The 22,066-nt window shown below is 40.0% G+C and overlaps 2 protein-coding genes across 5 annotated transcripts in view; one reads left to right on the top strand and one right to left on the bottom strand.

Moving 5' to 3' along the window:
- The window catches only part of LOC109406109 (facilitated trehalose transporter Tret1), a 78,785-nt gene extending 69,460 nt beyond the window's left edge, over nt 1-9,325 (top strand). For all 4 annotated transcript variants that reach the window (XM_029866550.2, XM_029866551.2, XM_029866553.2 and 1 more), the window contains 3 exons: nt 2,992-3,163; nt 6,909-7,808; nt 8,164-9,325. In XM_029866550.2, the coding sequence (XP_029722410.1) occupies nt 2,992-3,163; nt 6,909-7,808; nt 8,164-8,351 (1,260 nt within the window). In that variant the 3' untranslated portion in view covers nt 8,352-9,325. The remainder of the gene's footprint in view (nt 1-2,991; nt 3,164-6,908; nt 7,809-8,163) is intronic.
- Nucleotides 1-22,066, bottom strand: part of LOC109406155 (RING-box protein 2) — a 226,138-nt gene that overhangs the window by 181,375 nt on the left and 22,697 nt on the right. The gene's annotated exons all lie outside the window — the stretch shown is intronic.

Raw genomic sequence — 22,066 nt, 5'->3', positions numbered from 1 at the left:
AATATAATCTAATAAAAACAAATGTTTTGTATGGGAAAATTTGACCTTTTATTTTCAAAATATCATGTTTCAAAAACTGAAAAACATACATCTCCAATTTTATGACATGTTACGCCAAATTTCCTAGATTTTCTGATAAAAATATATAACCAACCTCTTTGGTCCCAAGACCATGAAAACGTGAAAAAAAACTAATATTGTTGCATATTGTTTGAACAAAAACACAATTTGTAATATTCATCGATTTTGTCCTAAAAACTAGAATTCAATAGCTATCAAACAAAAAAAAAGAAGTTTAAAATCGGTTGACTGGTTCAAAAGTTATGATATTTTGAAAATTGTAATTTATTTAAAACCTTGAATTTTAGGACCACCCTATCTGAATGTTGGTCGCCCTGATGACGAAATAAAAAATGCGGGTCTAATTATTTTCGAAGAACTATTGGCACGTACAATTTAAGCATTTTATGTCAGTATGTAAACATGCATGCAACTTTTGGAGGGTGACTTGTATGGGAAATATCGTACCTAACATAAATCGCTTAAAACTATCAAATTCGTTTTGGTAAAACGAAGTATTTTGCATGAGTCGTTAATATAGATGTTAATTGACCAATTTATCCTTTGATTGGTTAAAAAAATATTTCCATGCTTTTTGGCTTGCAGCCAAAAAAGCCCAATATCGCATATTTTGCCCTATAAATTGAGGTATAGCTCAACATTGTGACGTGCTGGAGCAAATATGAGCCCGGATTCGGATTCAGCGGCCCAAAATCTGTCAGAGACACATAAGTTTTCTCTTGAGACAGACCAAAAGTTAATTTTTGTTACGCTGTGTAATAGAACCACGGTATGCACATATTTACTCATATAAGAAAATCCTATAGAAGTAACGCAATATGTTCAAATGACAAAAACTTCAGTTTCCCTCGAAAAAAACATTTTCAAAATTTTGGAGGAGATACTTCAAAAGTATATCTTTCAAATAACGGGTGCCACTTCGTTGGACATTTTTATTTGTCAATAACGGTTTCTGGTACACCGTGGCATCTGACAGCAATCACGACGACTAGATGCCGTTTAACCAACCGGGCAGCATTCTGCGCTGCCATCGATCGAGACCAAACCGAAACTGGAGTCGGAAGGCTCCAAAAACTTCATAAACATGTCAAATGTATGCAGCTCCTCCCTCCCAAAACATGGAGGGTGAAAACTTCGGTTTTACAAATTTTAAAGGACCTTTTAGAAGCCCAAACGTTCTTGGTGAAACAAATTCAAAATCTGTTTTTTTACTCAGAGGGTATGATTTTGTCATATCGTACCCCTTATTAGTTCAGTCTAAGCTATTGTACCATAAGCATGAGCACGATTACGGAAGTCCAAGCACCCTTCAGAAACAAAGGGTTATACCAATTAAAGAACGCCTCTTAATTTGCATACAGGCTATTTCATCACAACGTTCCACGCATATTACTTCATATCTAGCAACGCCAAATGGTTTGATAATGAGTTCCATTATGGCTAAACCATCCAATTATTAGGGACGTGTTCCTCTTGACTACATATTGTTATATGACAACAGCTGACAACAGGCGTTCAATAGATAAAGAGCTACGACTTAAGGTGAAACAGTCCGAGAATCCAATTCGCATTCACGTTTCAGAAGAACGAAGTTACTGGTTGTTTTGCTTGGTGCGCATACTACGTCACCAGTACAATACATTGCGATAGGAAGTGCAAAGAAATAACACCAAACCTTCCAAATGGCTCGTATTTTTTGCAAATTAGCTATAAATAGACACACCCACCCAGCACCCGGTCAACCACCACCGCACCGCCCATTACATGCGGTAACGCAACACCAATGCGCCTCAAGGATTTACATTGTTTTTATGCTGCGTTGGTACACATCTCGGCCTGGAGTGGAGGCGATTAAAGTGTCCACTGACTGTTTATCGCAACTTCAACCGTGCGTTCCACCATGCCCTTAGTAGGGTAAATAATATAATTTGGACATGTATGTAATTTGGACATGCACGGCGGTATATGTCTTGTTTCGGAGAGCTAATAAAAGTGGATACTTCTCAATATCGATTATTGGATCAAACAGACCCTATTCTGCTGACTTACGTTGAGAATACGCTTAACAAATAAGAATTTACTTCAAAATTATCGAACATGTAAATTATTTCACTAAAACCCCTCAAATGCACAGGTATGCAAGACGACATACACTTCACAGTCAAATACAATATTCACCTCAAAATCGTCAAATTATTAATTGTAAAAAATTTGAAAGCCTTATTGCAATGAAATATGTTCAATTAAGAAGCATTGGGCAGCCAAACTCTTAACATTCATCTAGAACGCTAAAAATAGGTGGTGTCCAAAACACATTACAAGTTTTCTACTGTAAATATATTTTGGTCATCTGACGAACTACATGGGGATGCTGTACAATTGCATACTTGGAGGCGTATTCTGTAGGTCTGGCGATATTTTCTCGATTTTATCAAATACTGTAATAGTTATCAAAATAGATGCCTGTTAAGCGAAAAAATTTGATTATTTACAAGAAAATATTTGTTAATTTTTGTTACTTTCATGATAAAGCAGTATTCATGGCTAAACATGGAGATAACTGCCCTGTTCAAATTATATATACCTGAGGGTGTCCAAAACATATATTCGGTGTCCAAAATGCAATTCTAACAGGCGATAAGAAATTGTGATTTTCTCAGCTTAAAAGGCTTTCGTTAAGGTTTTTGTCACCAGGAACGCAAAGTACAATCATATTTCAAGCGTATTAGTAACTTTGGAAAATAAATAATTGATTTCTAAGGAAGCTAGGGGACGAGTTTTCCAACGTTGTCCTCAGCCTGTCCAAAATACATGAATTACCCTACCTACCCCACTTTTCCCCCAGCTCGATCGATCGAGGTCATTTATTTTGAGCGTTTCTCTTCTCTTTTCTCCCGTAATTGATTCTAGGGTTCATGGGTCGGCGGAATTATGCCCTTGGCGGGTCTTGCTGGCGGTATCCTCGGTGGACCGCTGATCGAGTACCTTGGTAGGAAGAACACCATCCTGGCGACGGCCACCCCGTTCATCATCTCCTGGCTGCTGATTGCATGTGCTACCCATGTGGCGATGGTTTTGGTCGGTAAGTACGACTCCGTTATTAAGGCTTCTAAATGTACAGAGGGTGGCCAAAACGTTTGCGATAGGCAATTTTTTTTTCTCTCACAAAAAAGTTCAACGTGCTGTAACTTTTCATAGAGTACATAAAAAAAATCTCAAACAGTGACTGTTTGTCAACCTATTATTGGTACAAATTTGAGCTCGATTGGTTAATCTTTCGCAAAGCTAGAACCATTCTTGTAAATCGCTATTTTTTGGACAATTAATTTTTGAACTGTCATATCTCGGAAACCAGTGAACCAAATTGAATAAAGTTTTAAACGTTTATCAACAATATATTAATACTTGATATGACGTTATAAGATGTTACAATTTCTTACGACGAATAAAGTTATACAGGTTTGATATTTTCTCCCATATAGTGGGAAATATGTCAAATTTACAATACCAGACAAACATAACTAAATGTATTCATCATTCAATCCAATTAGGTTCTATCATATCTTATTAGTGATATACACTCCCGTTCAAAAGTTTGGGGTCACCCTCTCAAAAACATGTCATTTTTTTAGGCCCATATCTCCGCCAATTTGCGTCCGATTTCAAAACCCTAGGTTTCATTCAAAAGATAATAAGTCAAAGAAACTTTTAACATGATTTAAAAGAAACTTTTTCAAAAAAAATTGTATGTAAGCTTAACCCAAAGTTGGCAAATTTTCTTAAAAATGATTATAAACTTACGGCAGTGTCGCTGGAAATTGGGTTGACCAAATTTTATGATGAGAGCGGTAATATAACCCATTTTCTATTAGCTTTCAACTGCTTTTTTCAGAACTTAGCTAAAAAATCTAGAAAAAAAGTTATTAAGTAAATTAATCCTTGATGTCATCGACCAAAAGTTTGGGGTCACCCCTCAATATGATGTATCGGCCAAAAGTTTGGGGTCACTTTCGTAAAACATGGAAAAGTGATTTGGTGATATCTTCGTCATCTATAGTTCAATTTTAATTATTTTTGGCTCATTTCAAAGATAATTAACTAAATTTACGTTTGATGTCTTCAACTTAACGTATTTAACGGTTTTTGTATATAAAAATGTTATGTAAATTTAGCACATTTTACCACGCTTCAAAAAATGAGGCAACTTTACGTTAAGTTTTAGTATGTAAATATCAACAAATATGTGTGTTTCAATGTCTATGCAGTAAGTATCATTCATTTTGTTTCAAATGAGCCAAGAAGAATTAAAATTGAATGAAAGATGACAAAGATATTAACAAATCACTTTTCCATGTTTTATGATAGTGACCCCAAACTTTTGGCCGATACAGCATTTTGAGGGGTGACCCCAAACTTTTGGTCGATGACATCAAGGATTAATTTACTTAATAACTTTTTTTCTAGATTTTTTAGCTAAGTTCTGTAAAAAGCAGTTGAAAGCTCAATAGAAAATGGGTCATATTACCGCTCTCATCTTAAAATTTGGTCGACCCAACTTCCAGCGACACTGCCGTAAGTTTATATTCATTTTTTAGAAAATTTGACAACTTTGGGTTAAGTTCACATACAAAATTTTTTGAAAAAGTTTATTGTAAATCATGTTCAAAGTTTCTTTGACTTATTATCTTTTGAATGAAACCTAGGGTTTTGAAATCGGACGCAAATTGGCGGAGATATGGGCCTAAAAAAATGACATGTTTTTGAGGGGGTGACCCCAAACTTTTGAACGGGAGTGTATTAAGAAAAGAAGTAGAAAACATTTGGATATCAATACTAAAATTTAATGACATTGATGTAAACAATCTAGCTGTTTTCGAGAAAGATCCAAAAAGTGTCATTCAATCATGACTTTTTTCAACATTCAAAAAGTACCTATGTTTTAATAACTTGTGAAGCAATAATACATTGTTGATAAACGTTAAAAACTTCATTCAACTCGGTTCACTGGTTTCCCAGATATAGCAGTTCAAAAATAAGTCAGATTTGTACCAATGATGTGCATATAATAGGATAAAAAACAGTCAAAATTTGAGATTTGTCCATGTCCGTGTGGTATGTAGGTATGTGTACTCTATGAAAAGTTACAGCATGTTCGATGTATTCGTTCAATACATGGTCACTTGCCTAATTTCACCTTCTATTAATTTTTCACACTTGTTCGCGACCTAGCGAATTCTATCATATCTATCATTTCATTATCCACTTTGATCTCTACTCCCTTATACTATGAGTAAAAAGAGACCGATATAGCCACAAAATCATCAAGTTAGCATGTTGAACTTTTTTGTGAGAGGAAAAAAAAGTTACCTATCCCAAACAGTTTAGCCACCCCCTGTAGATATTATCCAGAATATCGTTTGAAGTTGCAACTTATAATCAGAGCTTTCAGTATTCTACGACTAATTTAACCAGAGATTCCAGATATTTTTTTCAAAGCCCTTCAGGAATTGTTTTCTATTGATTACTTATAAGTCTTCACAGAAAAAAATATTCATGTAAAATTCAGCGAGAAATCATGCACATAAAGGGAATGCTAGAGTTAGTGCATATTTACATGAGATATCATGTAAAATTACGCTACAATCGTGTAAATTTCCGCTAATATTCACGTAACCGGTTGGAGTCCATGATGGTTTACGCGATGTTTGGCGGAAATTTACATGATGGCAATGTAATTTTACATTATATCTCATGTAAAAGTGCACTAACTCTAGCATTCCCCTTATGTGCATGATTTATCGCTGAATTTTAATTACATATTTTTTTCTGTGTTCAAGATTTTTACAACTATTTACACCAATAATTGAATCGTAAATAATTTTACAGGAATTATTTAAAAATTAATGGCAGAAACCTGTTCCAACATTTACAAAAAAATATGAGAAAGTTTTTTGAGTTTTTTTTTCAAAAATTTATTCTGAAATTATATAAAAAGTTTCACAAAATCCACAAAAGAATCATCAAGAAATTTGTCCTGGAACCTTTTCTCTCCAGGATTCTCTTCAAATTTCTAATAGAACTTCTGCAGCAACTTACTTACTACAACCTTGAATGATTTCTTTGTGAATTCTCTTAAACGTTAAAAAGAGTTTCTTCAGAGATTACTCCAGAAATTTTCCCATAGGTTTTTTTTAAATACGTTAAAAAATCATATTGAAATCCCTATCAATTCAATTAAATTGAAGGAACTCTTAAAAACCTAGAACTTGCTTCTAAAATTTCTATAGCAGTCTGATAAGTTATATAGTCTTTCAAATATTCCTCCGATACTGTTAGCAGCTTATCGAGAATATCATTCAGGAATTCTTCCAGAAAAGATTTCTCACAAAATTTCGTTGAAAATTCTAGAAATTTCGACGAAGTCCACATGTTTCCAAAACTTTCCTATGGATGCCTCTGAAACTTCTCGAAAAGGTCATACCAATCATCCCAAGAATTATTTTAGGAACTGCCCCAGAACTATTCAGAAGAATTCTGAGCAACACTTCGATAACAGAGTTACTCACGTTGTTTCTCCAATAATACTTTCTGCTTTCTTCAAGGTTTTTTTTTATCAAGGATTCTTAAAATGCTTCGAGAAATTTATTTTGGGACTCTTTTAAAAATTCTTTGGAGATTCCTTCACATTTGTTTCTCTGAATTCCAAAGGGTTTTTAGGCACTGTTCAGGGTATTTTTCCAGAAAGAAGCTATAGTCGCAACTTGAAACTTTTAGATTATAACTAGACTGGCCAAAGTATGGAATTATGATCATTACCCTAATTACAGGTCGTGCGCTGTCTGGATTCTCGGTTGGTGTTGCTTCCCTATCGTTGCCGGTATACCTGGGTGAAACCGTACAGCCAGAGGTGCGAGGAACGCTTGGGCTGCTTCCAACGGCGTTCGGTAACATCGGTATCCTGCTATGTTTCGTAGCCGGCAAGTACATGGACTGGTCGGGGTTGGCATTCCTGGGAGCGGCCCTGCCCATACCTTTCCTGCTGTTGATGTTCCTGATTCCCGAGACGCCCCGTTGGTACGTTTCACGAGGACGCGACGACCGAGCCCGCAAAGCCCTGCAGTGGCTGCGAGGCAAGAAGGCCGATGTGGATCCCGAGCTGAAGGGTATCATCAAGTCCCACCAGGATGCGGAACGACATGCATCGCAGAGCGCCATGCTGGATCTGATGAAGAAGGCCAACCTGAAACCGCTGCTTATTTCGCTGGGCTTGATGTTTTTCCAACAGCTGTCCGGTATCAACGCCGTCATCTTCTACACCGTGCAGATCTTCCAAGATGCCGGCTCGACAATCGACGAGAACCTCTGTACGATCATTGTCGGTGTGGTGAACTTCATTGCCACGTTCATCGCCACCATGCTGATCGATCGGTTAGGCAGGAAGATGCTACTGTACATTTCCGACGTGGCCATGATCATCACTCTGATGACACTGGGTGGTTTCTTCTATGTGAAAAACAGCGGACAGGACGTGTCCCAGGTCGGCTGGTTGCCACTGGCTGCGTTCGTGATATACGTCCTTGGCTTCTCGCTAGGGTTCGGTCCCATCCCGTGGCTGATGATGGGTGAAATCCTGCCCGGAAAAATCCGAGGTTCAGCCGCGTCGGTGGCTACGGCCTTCAACTGGTCCTGTACTTTCATCGTCACGAAGACGTTCGCCGATATCATAAGTAAGTATTTCTCGATAAAAGTCGCATATCACAAGTGTTCCAAAATACATAAACTATTCAACAACAACACCTAATCTGCCATTGTCTCTACCGGCAACCATCTATTTTGCCTTGGTGGAGTTAATTGCCAAGACTATGTATATCTATCTTGAGTTTAAGGCCGATATGATTCGCTAGTCTACGATCAGAACACTTGGTTTTGATTCTTCTAGAGGTGCACGTATGAGCCTTATCAGGTTCGCCGGAAGACCATGCTCTGTAATTGACATATTACCACCTTATTCATACGCAAAAATTCACAACCACAACAGTAGACACTAACTCACGCTCTTCCAACCTCTCCCCCTTTTTCCAGATGCCATCGGAACGCACGGTACCTTCTGGATGTTCGGCAGCATCTGTGTGATCGGTCTGGCGTTTGTGATATTCTACGTGCCGGAAACGCAGGGCAAATCGCTGGAGGACATCGAACGGAAGATGATGGGCCGTGTCCGACGAATGAGCTCGGTGGCCAACATCAAGCCACTGTCGTTCAACATGTAGAAGTATGCAACCACTCTCAGTGAGAATGATCGCGGTTAGTCTTCAATTGTTAGGAAAATAAAAAAGTACGCTCGAGATAGACAACAAAAAAAAAAACAATGTTAATCAGGACTCACGACGAAAGCAGCCATAGGAAGCGCAAACCATATACACTGTGCTGTTATATAAGAAAACCGTGCCTAGAATGTTCAACTGTAGTAGCATCCTTACTCGGAGGGTTAAAATTGCGAGATTTAAGGTTAGAGAAAGAGAGAAAACAAACAAGAGATTCTTTGTGATATACCAAGAGAACGAAATCCAGACAGTGTCCCTCATAGAGGAACGGTTGACAAATATTGACAGACAAAACAGTAACATAAATCACGCAATAGTTCAAAACTAATCAACGTTAGTCTCTAGTTGCTGCCTTGGCACAAAAACTGCATCATATGATGATTGATGGATGGATTTGCGGAAGTTTGTTTCGTGTTTTACACGAAATAGAATCAAAATTTGCTAGTTAAAAAAAACTATGAGATTGAGAGGCAGCTAGGATCGAAAGGAGAGAGAGTAGAGTATCAATGTATATATTTTTCAGACGATAGAAATCAGTTCCTTTCCGAAGATAATTTCTTTATTTTAAACTAAGTAACATGCATGGACGCTCTAGATTTAGTAAGATAGACAGAAATCGCTTATTTCATGACAAGAATTGGTACCAAAAATTAGGATACGTTTTACACATTTACACGCCATCCCGTGGAATGCGAGGACGCAAGAATTCTCCGCTTCGAAAGTGCGACAGGTAGGCCACAGATAGATGAATCTCAATCAGAATTTTACAGAAGTTGACACTTTGTCTAGCTAAGTGATGATTTCATTATTCTAATTTCATAAATTAAGCATTACGAATAGCATAAAACTTATGTATGACACAATGATTATTTAATGTAAAGTAATGAGTATACTGAATAAACTATAATTTATACGATTAATCAATGGTATATTTTTTACTAAAGAATTGATCGCCCAGATTCGCATAGTTGACGTAACTGTAGTTTTCAACAAACATTTGAAATTTTGGCAATTAATACATAATACAAAATTTGCCATGAACCCCTCCCCTCCTCGCCACCATTTTCGCATCTCTCGTACACCAAAGTGTACTGAAAGGCTAAAACGAATTTTCGATAGAAGGCTCGGAGGGTCAAGTCACATATACCAAACAACTTAGTTCGACGAATTGAGATGATGGGGGCTATTTTATAACTCGAGTCGATTAAATCGGGTCGCCTGCTATCACTGTCGAGTCGAGCAGAAAAGCTATCACAGAAACCGACTAGCTCGACAGTCGACAGCAGAAGAGTGGTCGATTCGCGATTTTGACAGTTTACTGAGAGGAATTTTGTTTAAACAAACTATATACGAGCGGCCGCGTCGTTGAATGTTGGTGTATGCGCCAAACATGTCCAGCTGGGTGATGCGTGTCTGGTAGTGGTCATGTGGAACCGGCCAACCCCATCTGGTCCTGTTGTGGGCGTCGGAATTACCCCCGCGGGAACCTGGATCATGGACATTTCAGCAAGGGCACCAAAACTAGGCCATCCATCTCCATGATTTTTTTTATGTTCATTATCTTGGTCACCGTAAAACGTCAAATGGCTTCCCTGGCCAACCATTGATCAACCCGTGGCCACCGGAATGTGCTCTGCAGGAGCCTATTTCGAGGACGTTTTGGCCATTGTACCAAAACTAGACATGTGATGGCTCCATCTTTATGATTTTTCATATCCATCGTTTTAGTAACCATAAAAAGGTCCAATGGCCTTCCTGACCAACCCGTGGCCATTGCAAACCCTGTTCCGAGGACGTTTGGACTATGGAGGCATGCGACGGCTCTATCTTCATGATTTTTCATATCCATCATCTTGGTTACCGTAAAAAGGTCCAATGTCCTCCCTTGCCAATCGAAATGAGTCCTGAAGATGCCTTCTTCGTGAACGCCAAAACCAGGTATGCGAAGGTCTATCTTCTTGATTCTTCATATCCATTATTTGATATTCCTCCCCGCTATTAGGGAAATCAAGCCACTACATATAATAAGCTGAACTTTTGTGGCATCCATCATCCATAAAAAAGGACCAACCCAAGTAACACAATTTGTTATAATACTGTATATAATACATGTTTCATTCAAACGTCCATGTTTTGTTTCAAATATGGAAAACGTATTTTCATACACTTATATAACCGAAAAAGCGCAAAAAATGGCGGCTTATAAAACATCTTTGATGTTACTGAAGATGTTTTTCAATACATCATTATAACATAAATTTATGTATCGAATATGTTCTCAGCAACATCATAACAACTTACTTATTGCTGGCACGAAATTAATATTCATCAACCACGCACAGCAAATCAATATGGCATCTATTATAAATGCAGTATTAAGTGATGGCTCAAAATAATTTTCAGGTCTTACACATCGTTTGTAATTTACCATCTCGATGTTTAGGCACTATGACTTAATTTCATGTGCCGTTGAAAATTTATGGTGAAATGAGCACTTTTTCTCTTAAAAAATTCATTTGCTTTCCATCGGAAAGAAATAAGAAGGGAAGTTTTTTGACATTTCTGTGGTTTGTAAGAGATTTTCAAACAAATTTTCAGATATGCAACATGGTGGCTTCTTGACAAAGTACCGTCAGAATGTTTTTGGATGTTATTTTAAATTATGATGTATTAATGATGTTCTTTTAGACTGTAGAATCTGTCTTCGTTATCAATAAGGAAATTATATTATTTCATTACATATTTAAACTGTTCCAGATGGATAATTATTGGCAGAAACATCAGTAGATGAATTAACGGCCATATATATAAATGATAGTGTGAAACTTTTTAGCAGACACTGTAATTGGTCTGGGCTGATATACGGAAGAGCTCAAAATTTTAGAAATACGTTTAAATTACGACTGCTATACATCTCAATAACATGTTTATCGAATACCACTTGAGTCGAATGAAATACATTGAAAAAACATCATAGCAACGTATTTTGAACATCTACTACTCAATAGCATACGACGATGTCATTTTTGGTTTTGGATTACCTGTTTTGAACATAGGTATAACAATAACAAAGTTAGAGTGCGTTTCCTAGAACAAATATCAATTAATTGTTTTCGTTTGCTTCACGGGATAAAAATAGTGTAAAAACTGTGCTGGTAAGGGAGATTTAGCCGCCAGGTAAGTATCCCCAGTGATTTTTAGATGACGGGAGGCCTACCATGTAAATAAAGTAGAATGGTGGCGTCCATCTTTCGAGCCATGGTGACTGTGATCTGCTGATTGGTCTGCGCCAAGTTTTTAGAGACTATTAACATACCCATTGGTTACCTCGCTTTTAGCATACTTGAAGCATTGTCAATCCACAAACCATAAAATTAAAGTTGCTATCGTATTTGGATTGCCTTGTATTTTAAAGTGAAAGAGATGTTTTTTTAAATAATGATCAAATCAGTGAGAAGAGATAGCAAACTAATAATGTTGTACATTAACGTATTTAGTACGTAAAAACAACGTTTTAATAACATGTTTGATCTCAAATGTTATAACAATGTGCTGCTGGTGTTATACAAAACATCTTCAATTGAAGGAAGACGGTGATATAAATATCTTGTGTAACCAACGTTAAATTTACGTTATTTTAACATGTAGTGAGGATGATAACATTTTTCAGTAACTTGTTATTAAATAAAAGAAAATCGGGTTAAGTACGGTTCCTTTGAATTCCACTAAGAATTTGCATCCTTTGACAGACACGTATTTCGACCTCAACTGTAAGGTCGTCTTCAGTGTCTTGTACTTGACTCGACTTGTTATTGCCAAACAGAGTTAAAACATGATTTATGTGTACAAATACGATTATACTACTATACTACAACGTCTTTTTTAAAGTTTATTCTCAAAGATGTTTTCTGTGTTACTTGGGAATGGGCCAGGCCACTGTGGCCATCCCGTGGTTATCGGAATGTGACGGTTCTGTGAATGCCGGGCAACTCACTGGAACAATCCGTTCCCAGCCATCTTAGCAAACTGCAGTAGAATCACTTGGCATAATACGGAACCTCACGGTGATGGCGACTTGCCCCGCCAACAGTCCACTCGTCAATGAGGCAGCATCATACTGACGACGACCCCGTCATGGTGCTGGCTGTCACTGATGCTTGCTAGGAGAAATACACGCATGGGAAATGCTACTCAGCTTTGTTCATACCCCACAGGTTCTATCTATATGGATTTTCATATTCATCACCTTGGTAACTGTAAAAAGGTCAAATGGCCTCCCTGGTCAACCGGTGGCCACTAGAATGTGCCCTGGAGAAGCCTCCGGAAATTCCTCCAAGAAATCCTCCGGAAATTCCAACAAGAATTCCTCCGGAAATTCCAACAGGAATTCCTCCGGAAATTCCTCCAGGAATTCTTCTAGAAATTTCTCTATGTATTCTTTCAGAAATTCATTTAGGAATTCCTCCAGGAATTCCACTAGGAATTCCTCCTGGTATTCCTCTGAGAATACCTCCAGGAACTCCTCTAGGAATTCCTCCAGGAATTCCTCTAGGAATTCCTCCAGGAATTCCTCTAGGATTTCCTCCAGGAATTTCTCCAAGATTCCAGGATTCCTAGAGGAATTCCTGGAGGAATTCCTAAAAGAATTCCTGGAGGAATTGCTTAATGAATTCCTGGAGGAATTTCTAAAAGAATTCCTGGAGGAATTCCTAAATGAATTCCTAGAGGAATTCATAGAAAAATTTATAGAAGAATTCTCAGAGGAATTTATATAGGAATCTCTGCAGCAATACCTAAAATACTTTCTGGAGAAAATCCAAAAGAAATTTCTGGAGAAATTCCAAAAGGAGTTACTGGAGAAATTCCTAGAGAAATTTCTGAAGATTCCTAGAGGAATTCCTGGAGGAATTCCTGGAGAAATTTCCAGAGGAATTCCTAGAGGAATTTTCGGAGGAATTTCTGCAGTAATTCTTAGAGGAATTTCTGGACAAACTCCTAGAGGAATTTCTGGACAAATTCTTAGAGGAATATCTGGGGAAATTACTAGAGAAATTTCTGGAGAAATTACTAGAGGAATTTCTGGAGAAATTACTAGAGGAATTTTTGGAGAAATTCCTAGAGGAATTTCTGGAGGAATTTCTAGAGGAATTTCTGAAGGAATTCCTAAAGGTATTTCTGGAGGAATTGCTAGAGCAGTTCCTGGAGGAATTCCTAGAGGATTGCCTAGAGGAGTTCCTGGAGGAATTCCTAGAGGAATTCCTAGAGGAATTCCTGGAGAAATTCTTGGAAAATTTTCCGATAGAATTTCTAGAGGAATTATGTAGGAATTCTTAGAGGAATTTCTGGAGGAATGCCTAGAGAAATTTCTGGAGGAATTCCGGAGGAATCCTTAGAGGAATTTGTGGATGAATTCCTTGAGTGTAATTGTAGTTTCAGTTTCTTAGATGCCTGCAGGCGAAGAATCAGGTATTGATCACCAAAACACAGGATAAACATGAAAAGATAGATCTGGCGATATGGCCAAAGCGACTGATGGAGGGTTTAAAACGAATAAATATTCTAGAGTAGTTTTTGTAATAAAATGCAAAAATACTTCCGCGTACAAAGCCATGTTGTTGGTAGAAATTCAAAATTTCACATCAGCTGTCTGAAAATCAAAATTTCACATCAGCCGGAGAAAATCCTGAAGCAAACATCGGAGGAATTCCAGGAGGAGTCCCCGGAAGAATTTCTAGAGAAAACCTCTAAGGAATTCCCGAAGCATTTGCTGCAGTGGTTCTCGGCTGAATTCCTGTAGAAATTCTCGGTGGAATTTCTGGGAGGATCCCCGAAAAAAAATGCTGTAGGAATACCCGAAGGAATTCCTAAAAAAATCTATAGTAAAAAACCCTGGAAAAATTCCCGGAGGAATTCCTGAAGAAATTCCTGGAATTCCTGGAGTTATCCTCAGAGAAATTTTTGGGAGAATCCCTTAAAAAATTCTGAAGCAATTCCCGGAGAAATACCAGAAAAAGATCCCGTAGGAATTCCTGGAGTTATCCACAGCGGAATTCCCGGAATTCCTGGAGGCATTCCCGGAGGAATCCCTGGAGGAATTCCCGGAGGAATCCCTGGAGGAATTCCCGGAGGAATCCCTGGAGGAATTCCCGGAGGAATCCCTGGAGGAATTCCCGGAGGAATCCCTGGAGGAATTCCCGGAGGAATCCCTGGAGAAATTCCCGGAGGAATCCCTGGAAGAATTCCCGGAGGAATCCCTGGAGGAATTCCCGGAGGAATCCCTGGAGGATTTCCCGGAGGAATCCCTGGAGGAATTCCCGGAGGAATCCCTGGAGGAATTCCCGGAGGAATCCCTGGAGGAATTCCCGGAGGAATCCCTGGAGGAATTCCCAGAGGACTCCCTGGAGGGATTCCCGGAGGAATCCCTGAAGGAATTCCCACAGAAATCCCTGAAGGAATTCCCGGAGGAATCTCTGAAGGAATTCCCGCAAAAATCCTTGAAGAATTTGCCGCAGCAATCCCTGAAGGAATTCCCGGAGGAATCCCTGATGGAATTTCCGGATGAATCCCCAGAAAAATTCCTGGAGTTATCTCCAGAGTAATTTCAGGAAGAACCCCAAAAAATGCTGAAAGAGCCCGGAGTAGTTCGTGGAGTTATATTCAGAGAAATTCCCTGAAGAATCACCGAAAAAAATTCTTTAGCAATATCCGGAAGAATTCGTGCCGGAATCCCTGGAGGAATCCCCGAATAATGTCAGAAGGAATTCCTGGAGAAATTCCCGAAAAAAAAAATCCAGGATGAGTTTTCGGAATCTTCGGTGGGAATAACACCAGGTGGGAATAGCTGGGTTGGAAACCCAGGAGGAATCCCCGGAGAAATTCCTGGAGGAATCCTTGGGTAATTTTCTGAAGGAATTCGCGGAGAAATTCCTGGAGTTATTCCCAGAGAAATTTGTGGAAGAATCCTAGAAAAGATTGCTGAAAGAGAACCGGAGGAATTCCTGGATGAATCCCCGGAGTATTTTTTTTTTTTTTGAGAAATTCCCAGAGGAATTCGAGGAAGAGTCCTTGAAGCAATTCCTGGAAGAACCTCCGTATGAATTCCTGGAAAAATCTAAGGAGGAAATGCAGGAGGAATCTACGGAGGAATTCCTAGGTGAATTCACGGTGATATTCCTGAAGGAATCCCAGGAAGAATGACCGGGAGAAATTCTGGAGGAATGCTTTGTGGAATCCCCAGTGAAATTCCTGGAAGAGTCGCCGGTGGACTTCTTGGAGGAATCCGCGGTAGAATTCCTTGAGGAATCTCTAATGGATGTACCGAAGGAATTTCTGGAAGAGCCATTAGGTCATATGAATAAAGTTGAGTATATTCTCTTTACTAAATCTATGTGAAGCCGTGGAGCAAATCTCTGTGAACCTTCACAGAGATCTGAGTAAAGCGTAATTACTCAGTTCTATTCATATGGCCTATTGGAGGAATTCCTGGAAGTTTCCTTGAAGGAATCCCCGTAGGAAGCCCAGGAAGAATCTCCAAAAAAAATTCATGGAGGAACTTGCAGAGAAATTTTCGGAGGAACTCCCGGTGGAATCCTCGGAGAAATTCCTGAAAGAATCCTCGGAGGAATTTCTGGAGGAATCCTCTGTGGAAGTGCTGTTTTTGTGCTAAAAGAATTCCTGAAGGAAGCCCTAGAGAAATTCTTGGAGGAATCGCTAGAACAATTCATGGAAAAAATCCCCGAATGTATTCCTAGAGTCTATGGCCCTATACAGTGGAATTCCTGGAAGAATACCAAAAAAAATGCTGGAGGAATACCCAGAGGAATTCCTGGAGTTATTCCTGGAGAAATTAACGGTAGAATCCTTGAAAAGAATGCTGGAGGGGTACCCTGAGGAATTCTTGAAAAAAATTCAGGAGGATTTCCGGGAGAAATTTTCGAAATAATTCCAGGAGGAGTCCGTTGATTTCGGGTAGAAATCCCCGGAGAAATCTTCGGAAGAATTTCTGGAGGAATGCCTGGTGGAATTCCCAGTGCAATTCCTGGAAGAGCTTCCGGTGGAATTCCTGGAGGAATTCCCGGTAGAATTCGTTGAGGAATCTCTACTGGAATTACCAGTAGAATTCCCGGAGTAATTGCAGGAAGAGTCGTCTGAGGAATTCCTGAAGAATCCTTGAAGGAATCCCCGCAGGAAGCCCTGGAGAAATTTCCAGAGAAATGCCCGGAGGAATCCTCGGAGAAATTCCTGGAATAATCAATGGAGGATCCCTGTAGGAAGCCATGGAGGAATCTCCGAAGGAATTTCCAGCGGAATTTCTGAAAAACTTCCTGGTGGAATCTTCAGAGAAATTCCTGGAAGAATCACCGGCGGAATTCTTGGAGGAATCCATTTCTGGGAGAATCCCCGGAAGAATTCCTTGTGGAATCCCTGGCGGAAATCTCTCGATAAATCCCCGATAGAATTACTGTTGATATTCCCTGTAAAATTCCTGAAGGTATTTCTCTCTAGGGATTCCTGTAGAAATCCCAAAAGAATTCCTAGAAGAATTTTCGGAAATATATTCGGAATCCCTACGAGAATCCCCGAAAAATATACTGGAGGAATACCCGGAGGAATTCCAGGAGGAGTAGGAATCTTCGGATTAGTTTCAGGAGGATTTTTCGGTGAGAATTCCTGATGGAATCCCCGGTGAAATTATTGATGAATCCTAGGAGAAATTCCTGGAGTTATCTGGAATTCAGCTAGGAGAATCTGCGAAAAAATTGCTTGAGTAATACCCGGAGAAATTCTCCAGTAGTTACTTGCAATAATTCTTTGGCAATGTCCCGCAATGTCAGGGAATCTTACATTCTTTCTTTCTGAGGAATTTTTCATCAATTTCTGTTTCGAAATCTTTCAGTAATTCCAGCTGAGAATTTTTCCTGCAGTCTTTTCCGGGGAAATCTCAAGGCAAATGCTAGGAATCCTCTTTAAACCCTTTGGGAGATTTCATCACCGTTAATATACGAGGAGCTTCTAAAGGATTCCTTATGAGCACTGGTCCAGCAATTCCTCCGGTTAATTAATTAACTGTTTCAGCCGCCGCAGTGTCTAAAATAAATTCAATTTGTTGTTATTTACATCTGCAATTTTCTAATCAAATTAGCCTGAGCCTTCTTTGATGAAATGGATGGTTGTTGCAGAGGAAACTTATCGTGTAGCATGACATCGTACCGGTGCAACTCATCAAACAAACGATAGGTTCAATTAACAACTCGCCTACTGATTGCTGTGTGATGACAAGTGACCGACCATTTTCATCGAGTCATCGAGTTGTTAATTGTACCTATCGTTTGTTTGATGAGTTGCGCCGGTGATGTCATGCTGCACGATAAGTTTCTCCAGCAACAACCAGCCAGTTCATCAAAGAGGGCTCAGGCTAATTTGATTATAGAAAATGGCAGATGTAAACAACACCTAATTGATTTTTTTGTTTTTTTTAGACATTGCGGCGGCTGCAAAAAGTTTATGGATGCAACGGAGGAATTGCTGGACCAGTTCCCGAAGCAGAATATCTTGGTAGAATTCTCGGATGAAAGTGTAGAGAAAAACCCGTAAAACATCGCTAGAAGTTTCAAGAAAGGAAATTGTGCACTTGTTTTCCGTTCCCCCAGACTCCTTCAGGAGCTGCTTATGGAAATTTCTGTAGGAGTTAATTCTCTGGACTCCTTCCGAAGCTCCTCGTAAAAAACGATGAAGAATTCACCCGTAAGAGTTATGGAGAACTAGCATTTGCCTTGATAATTCCCCGGAAAGACTGCTGGAGAAATCCACAGCAGGATTTACTGAAAGATTTCGAAAGAATACATGAGAGATTCCCTGATTGAAATCGCGGGAGTGGAAGTGCTAAAAATTGCCATAGAATTCTAGAAGGTAATTACTTGAAGAATCCCAGAAAAAAATGCTCGAATAATACCCGGTGGATAACTCCCCTCCGGGTATTATTCAAGCGATTTTTTCGGGGATTCTCCAGGAGGAATCCCTAAAGGAATCCATAGAGGAATTCCTGAAGGTTTTTTGGAGGATGTCCTAGAAAAAATCCCTGGACAAATCCCCGGTGGGAGTTCTTGGAGAATTCCTCGGTGAGAATTCCTGGAGGAATCCTTGTCGGGTATTCCTGGATGTATCCCCTGTGGGAATTCCTGAATGAATCCTCTGTGAGAATTCCTGGAGGAATTTTCGTTGGGAATTCCTGATGATTTCTGGAGAAATCCAAGGAGGAGTTCCTGGAGGAATTCCCGGACAAATTCCAGGAGAAAATCCCGGAGGAATTCCTGAAGCAATTCTCGAAGGAATTCCAGGAGGAGTCCCCGGAAGAATTTCGTGAGGAATCCTCCGAGGAATTCCTGAAGCATTTCCTGCAGTGGTTACCGACTGAATTCCTGGAGAAATCCCTGAAGGAATTTCTGGGGGAATCCCTGAAGGAATTTCTGGAGGAGTCCCTAAAGCAATTCCTGGAGGAATCCCAGAAGGAATTCCAGGAGGAATCTCAAAAGGAATTCCTCTAGGAACTCCTCCTGGAATACCTCCGGGAACTCCTTCAGGAATTCCTCCGAGGACTTCTCTCGGATTTCCTCCAGGAATTCCTACTACAGATACCTCCAGGTATTTCTCCAACACTTTTTTCGGGATTCTCCCAGAAATTCCTCCGGGGATAACCGCAGAAATTCCTACGGGAATTTCTCCAGGAATTTCTTCGGAAATTTCTCCGGAAAATCCTCTAGAATTTTCTAGGTATTCATCAGGGAGTTTCTCCAGGAATTTCTGATATAATTTCCTCCAGGAATTCCTCCGAGTATTCCTCCAGCATTTTTTGAGGGATTCTCCCAGGAATTTCGCAGTGGATAACTCCTGAAATTCCGCCGGGGATTCCTCCAGGAATGCCTCCGGGAACTTCTCCAGGAATTTCTTTATGAATTCAGCCTCTAGAAATGCCTCTAGGAATTCTACTATAGATCCTTCGAGGAATTCTTCCGGGTATTTCTCCAGCAGTTTTATTCGAGGATTATCCCAGGAATTCCGCTGTGTATAACTCCAGGAATTACTCCGGGAGTTTCTCCTGGAATTTCATTTCGAATTTCCCAGGCAATTTCTCCACAAACTCCTCTTTGGATTTCTCCAGAATTTCTTCTGGGGATTCCATCAGAAAAATCCCTGGAGAAATTCCTGGACAAATCCTTGGTGGAAATTCCTGGAGGAATCCCCGTCGGGTATTCTTGGAGGAATCCCCTGTGAGAATTCCTGAATGAATCCCCTGTGGGAATTCCTGGAGGAATTCTCGTTGCGAATTTCTGATGGAATCCCCGGAAGAATATCTGGAGGAATCTCTCGTGGGAATTCGTGGATGAATTCCCGGTGGATATTCCAAGAGGAATTACATGTAGGAATTTCTGGAGGAATCCTTGGTTGGCATTCCTCGAGGAATCCATTAGGAAATTTCTGAGGGAATCCTAGGAGCAATTCCTGGTGGAATCTCCGGAGGCATTCCTTTAGTTATCCTGTGAGTAATCCCCAGCGGAATTTCTTGGAGAAAGCCGGAAAAATTTGCTGGACGAATATCTGAACGAATTCCTGGGAAAATCCCCGAAAAAAATGCTGGAGCAATACCCGGAAAAATTCCAGGAAAAATCAATAGTAGGAATTTCTGGAGTAATTCGCGGAGGAATTCCAGAATAAATTCAAGAGGAATTTTATTAGGAGTCCCCGGAAAAATTCCAGGAGGAATTCCAGAAGGAATCCATGGAGGAATTCCTGATGGATTTTCTGGGGGAATGCCAGGAGGAATTTCTGATAAAATCTTCGGTGGGAATTTCTGGAGGAATCACCTGTGGGAATTCCTGGAGGAATCACCGTTGAGAATTCGTTGGGAAATTTCTCCAGTAATTCTCCATAAATTCTTCCGGGGATTCCATCTGGAATCCCCAACAAGAATTCCTCGAAGAATTCCTGCAGTGGATTCCGCCAAGAATGCCCGTCGAAAATTCCACCAGGAATTCCTAACAGGGAATCCTCCTGGATTTTGTACCGGGGGAACCTCCGAGAACTCATATCGGGGATTTGTCCAGGAATTACTCCGGGGATTTTTCCAGGAAATTCTCCATGAATTCCTCCATGGTTTTTCCAGGAGTTCCTCCGGGGACTCCTTCTGAAATTCCCTCGGGGATTCCTCCTGGAATTCCTCCGGGAATTTCTCCAGAAATTCCTACTATAGATTCATCCGGGAATTCTTCCGGGGATTCCTCCAGAGATTAATCCGAGAATTTATCCAGGAATTCCTCCGGGGACACTTTCTGAGATTTTTTCGGGAATTTCTCCAAGAATTTACACGGGGATTCGTCTTGAAATTCTTTCGCGGATTTCTCCAGGAATCCCTCCTAAGAAACCTCCAAGTATTATTCTGGGTATATCACCAGGAACTATTCCTGGAATTTCTCCAAGAATTCCAAGTTCTTTAGAAATTCTTCCAAGGATCCCTCCAAGAGTTTCTTTAGGATTTTTTTAGGAAATCTCTAAGGATTGCTCTGGAAAATTCACCGTAGATGCCACTTAAAGTTCCTCCGGGGACTTTCCCTAGAAATGCACCGAGAATTTCTCCATGCATTTCCAAAGAGTGCATCTGGGAATTCTTCCGGAAATTCCTATTTGGATTCTTCTAGAAACTCTTCAGTTATATCTCCAGGAATTTCTCCGTGGTTTCCTCCATGAATCCTTCCGGAGATTGATCCAGGAAATCTTCCGAATATTCCTTCAGGAATTTCCCCAGAGATTCTTCCGGGGATTCCTCTAGGAACTCCTCCGGGGACTCTTCCTGGATTTTTATCGGGAATTTATCCGTGGATTCCTCCAGAAATTCTTCAGAGATTTCTCCAAGAATTCCTCCGGGGTTTTCGCTGGGAATTCCTCCGGAAATTCCTCAAGTCATCTTTCGGGGATTATTCTTGGGATTCCTTCAGGAATTTCCCGTAGGATTACTCCAGGAATTTCTCCGGGAAATTTTATAGGTATTGCTCGGTGAATTTCTAAGGGAATACCTCCGGGGATTCCTCCACGAATTCCTCTAGAGATTCCTTTAGGAATTACTCCAGGGGTTCTTCCGGAAATTGCTCTGAAGATTCCTCCAAGAGTTGCTTCTTAGATTCCTCCAGGAATTCCTTGGGAGATTCCCCCAGAGATTCTTTCACGAATTACTCCGGAGATTTTTCCAGGTATTCCTCCGGGGAGTTCTTCAGACATTTCTTAGAGTATTCCTTCAGGAATTTCCTCGAGTATTTGTCCAGTAAGGCCTACTGAGATATCTCCAGGAATTCCGCCGAGGACTTGTTCTGGATTTTTTTTTCGGGATTTTGTCCTGGAATTTCTCTGGGGATTTCTCCAAAAAATATTCAGATTCCTCCAGGAATTCGTATGAGATTTTGTCCAGGAGTTCTTCCGGGGATTGCTCCAGCAATTTCAGGAATTTCTGGAGGAACTCCTTAAGGAATTCTTGGAGGAATCTTTTGAACAATATCTAAAGGAATCCATGGAATTATCCATTTGGAATCCCTGGAGGAATCCTTGGAGGAATCTCTGAAGGAGGTCTTGGAACAGTTTCTGGAGCAATCTCTGGAGGAACCCTTGGAAGAATC

The sequence above is a fragment of the Aedes albopictus genome, chromosome 2, assembly GCF_035046485.1.
Source record: "Aedes albopictus strain Foshan chromosome 2, AalbF5, whole genome shotgun sequence".
NCBI lineage: Eukaryota > Metazoa > Arthropoda > Insecta > Diptera > Culicidae > Aedes > Aedes albopictus.
The sequence above is the reverse complement of the archived record's forward strand: the minus strand, read 5'-3'. Positions and strand labels throughout refer to the sequence as shown.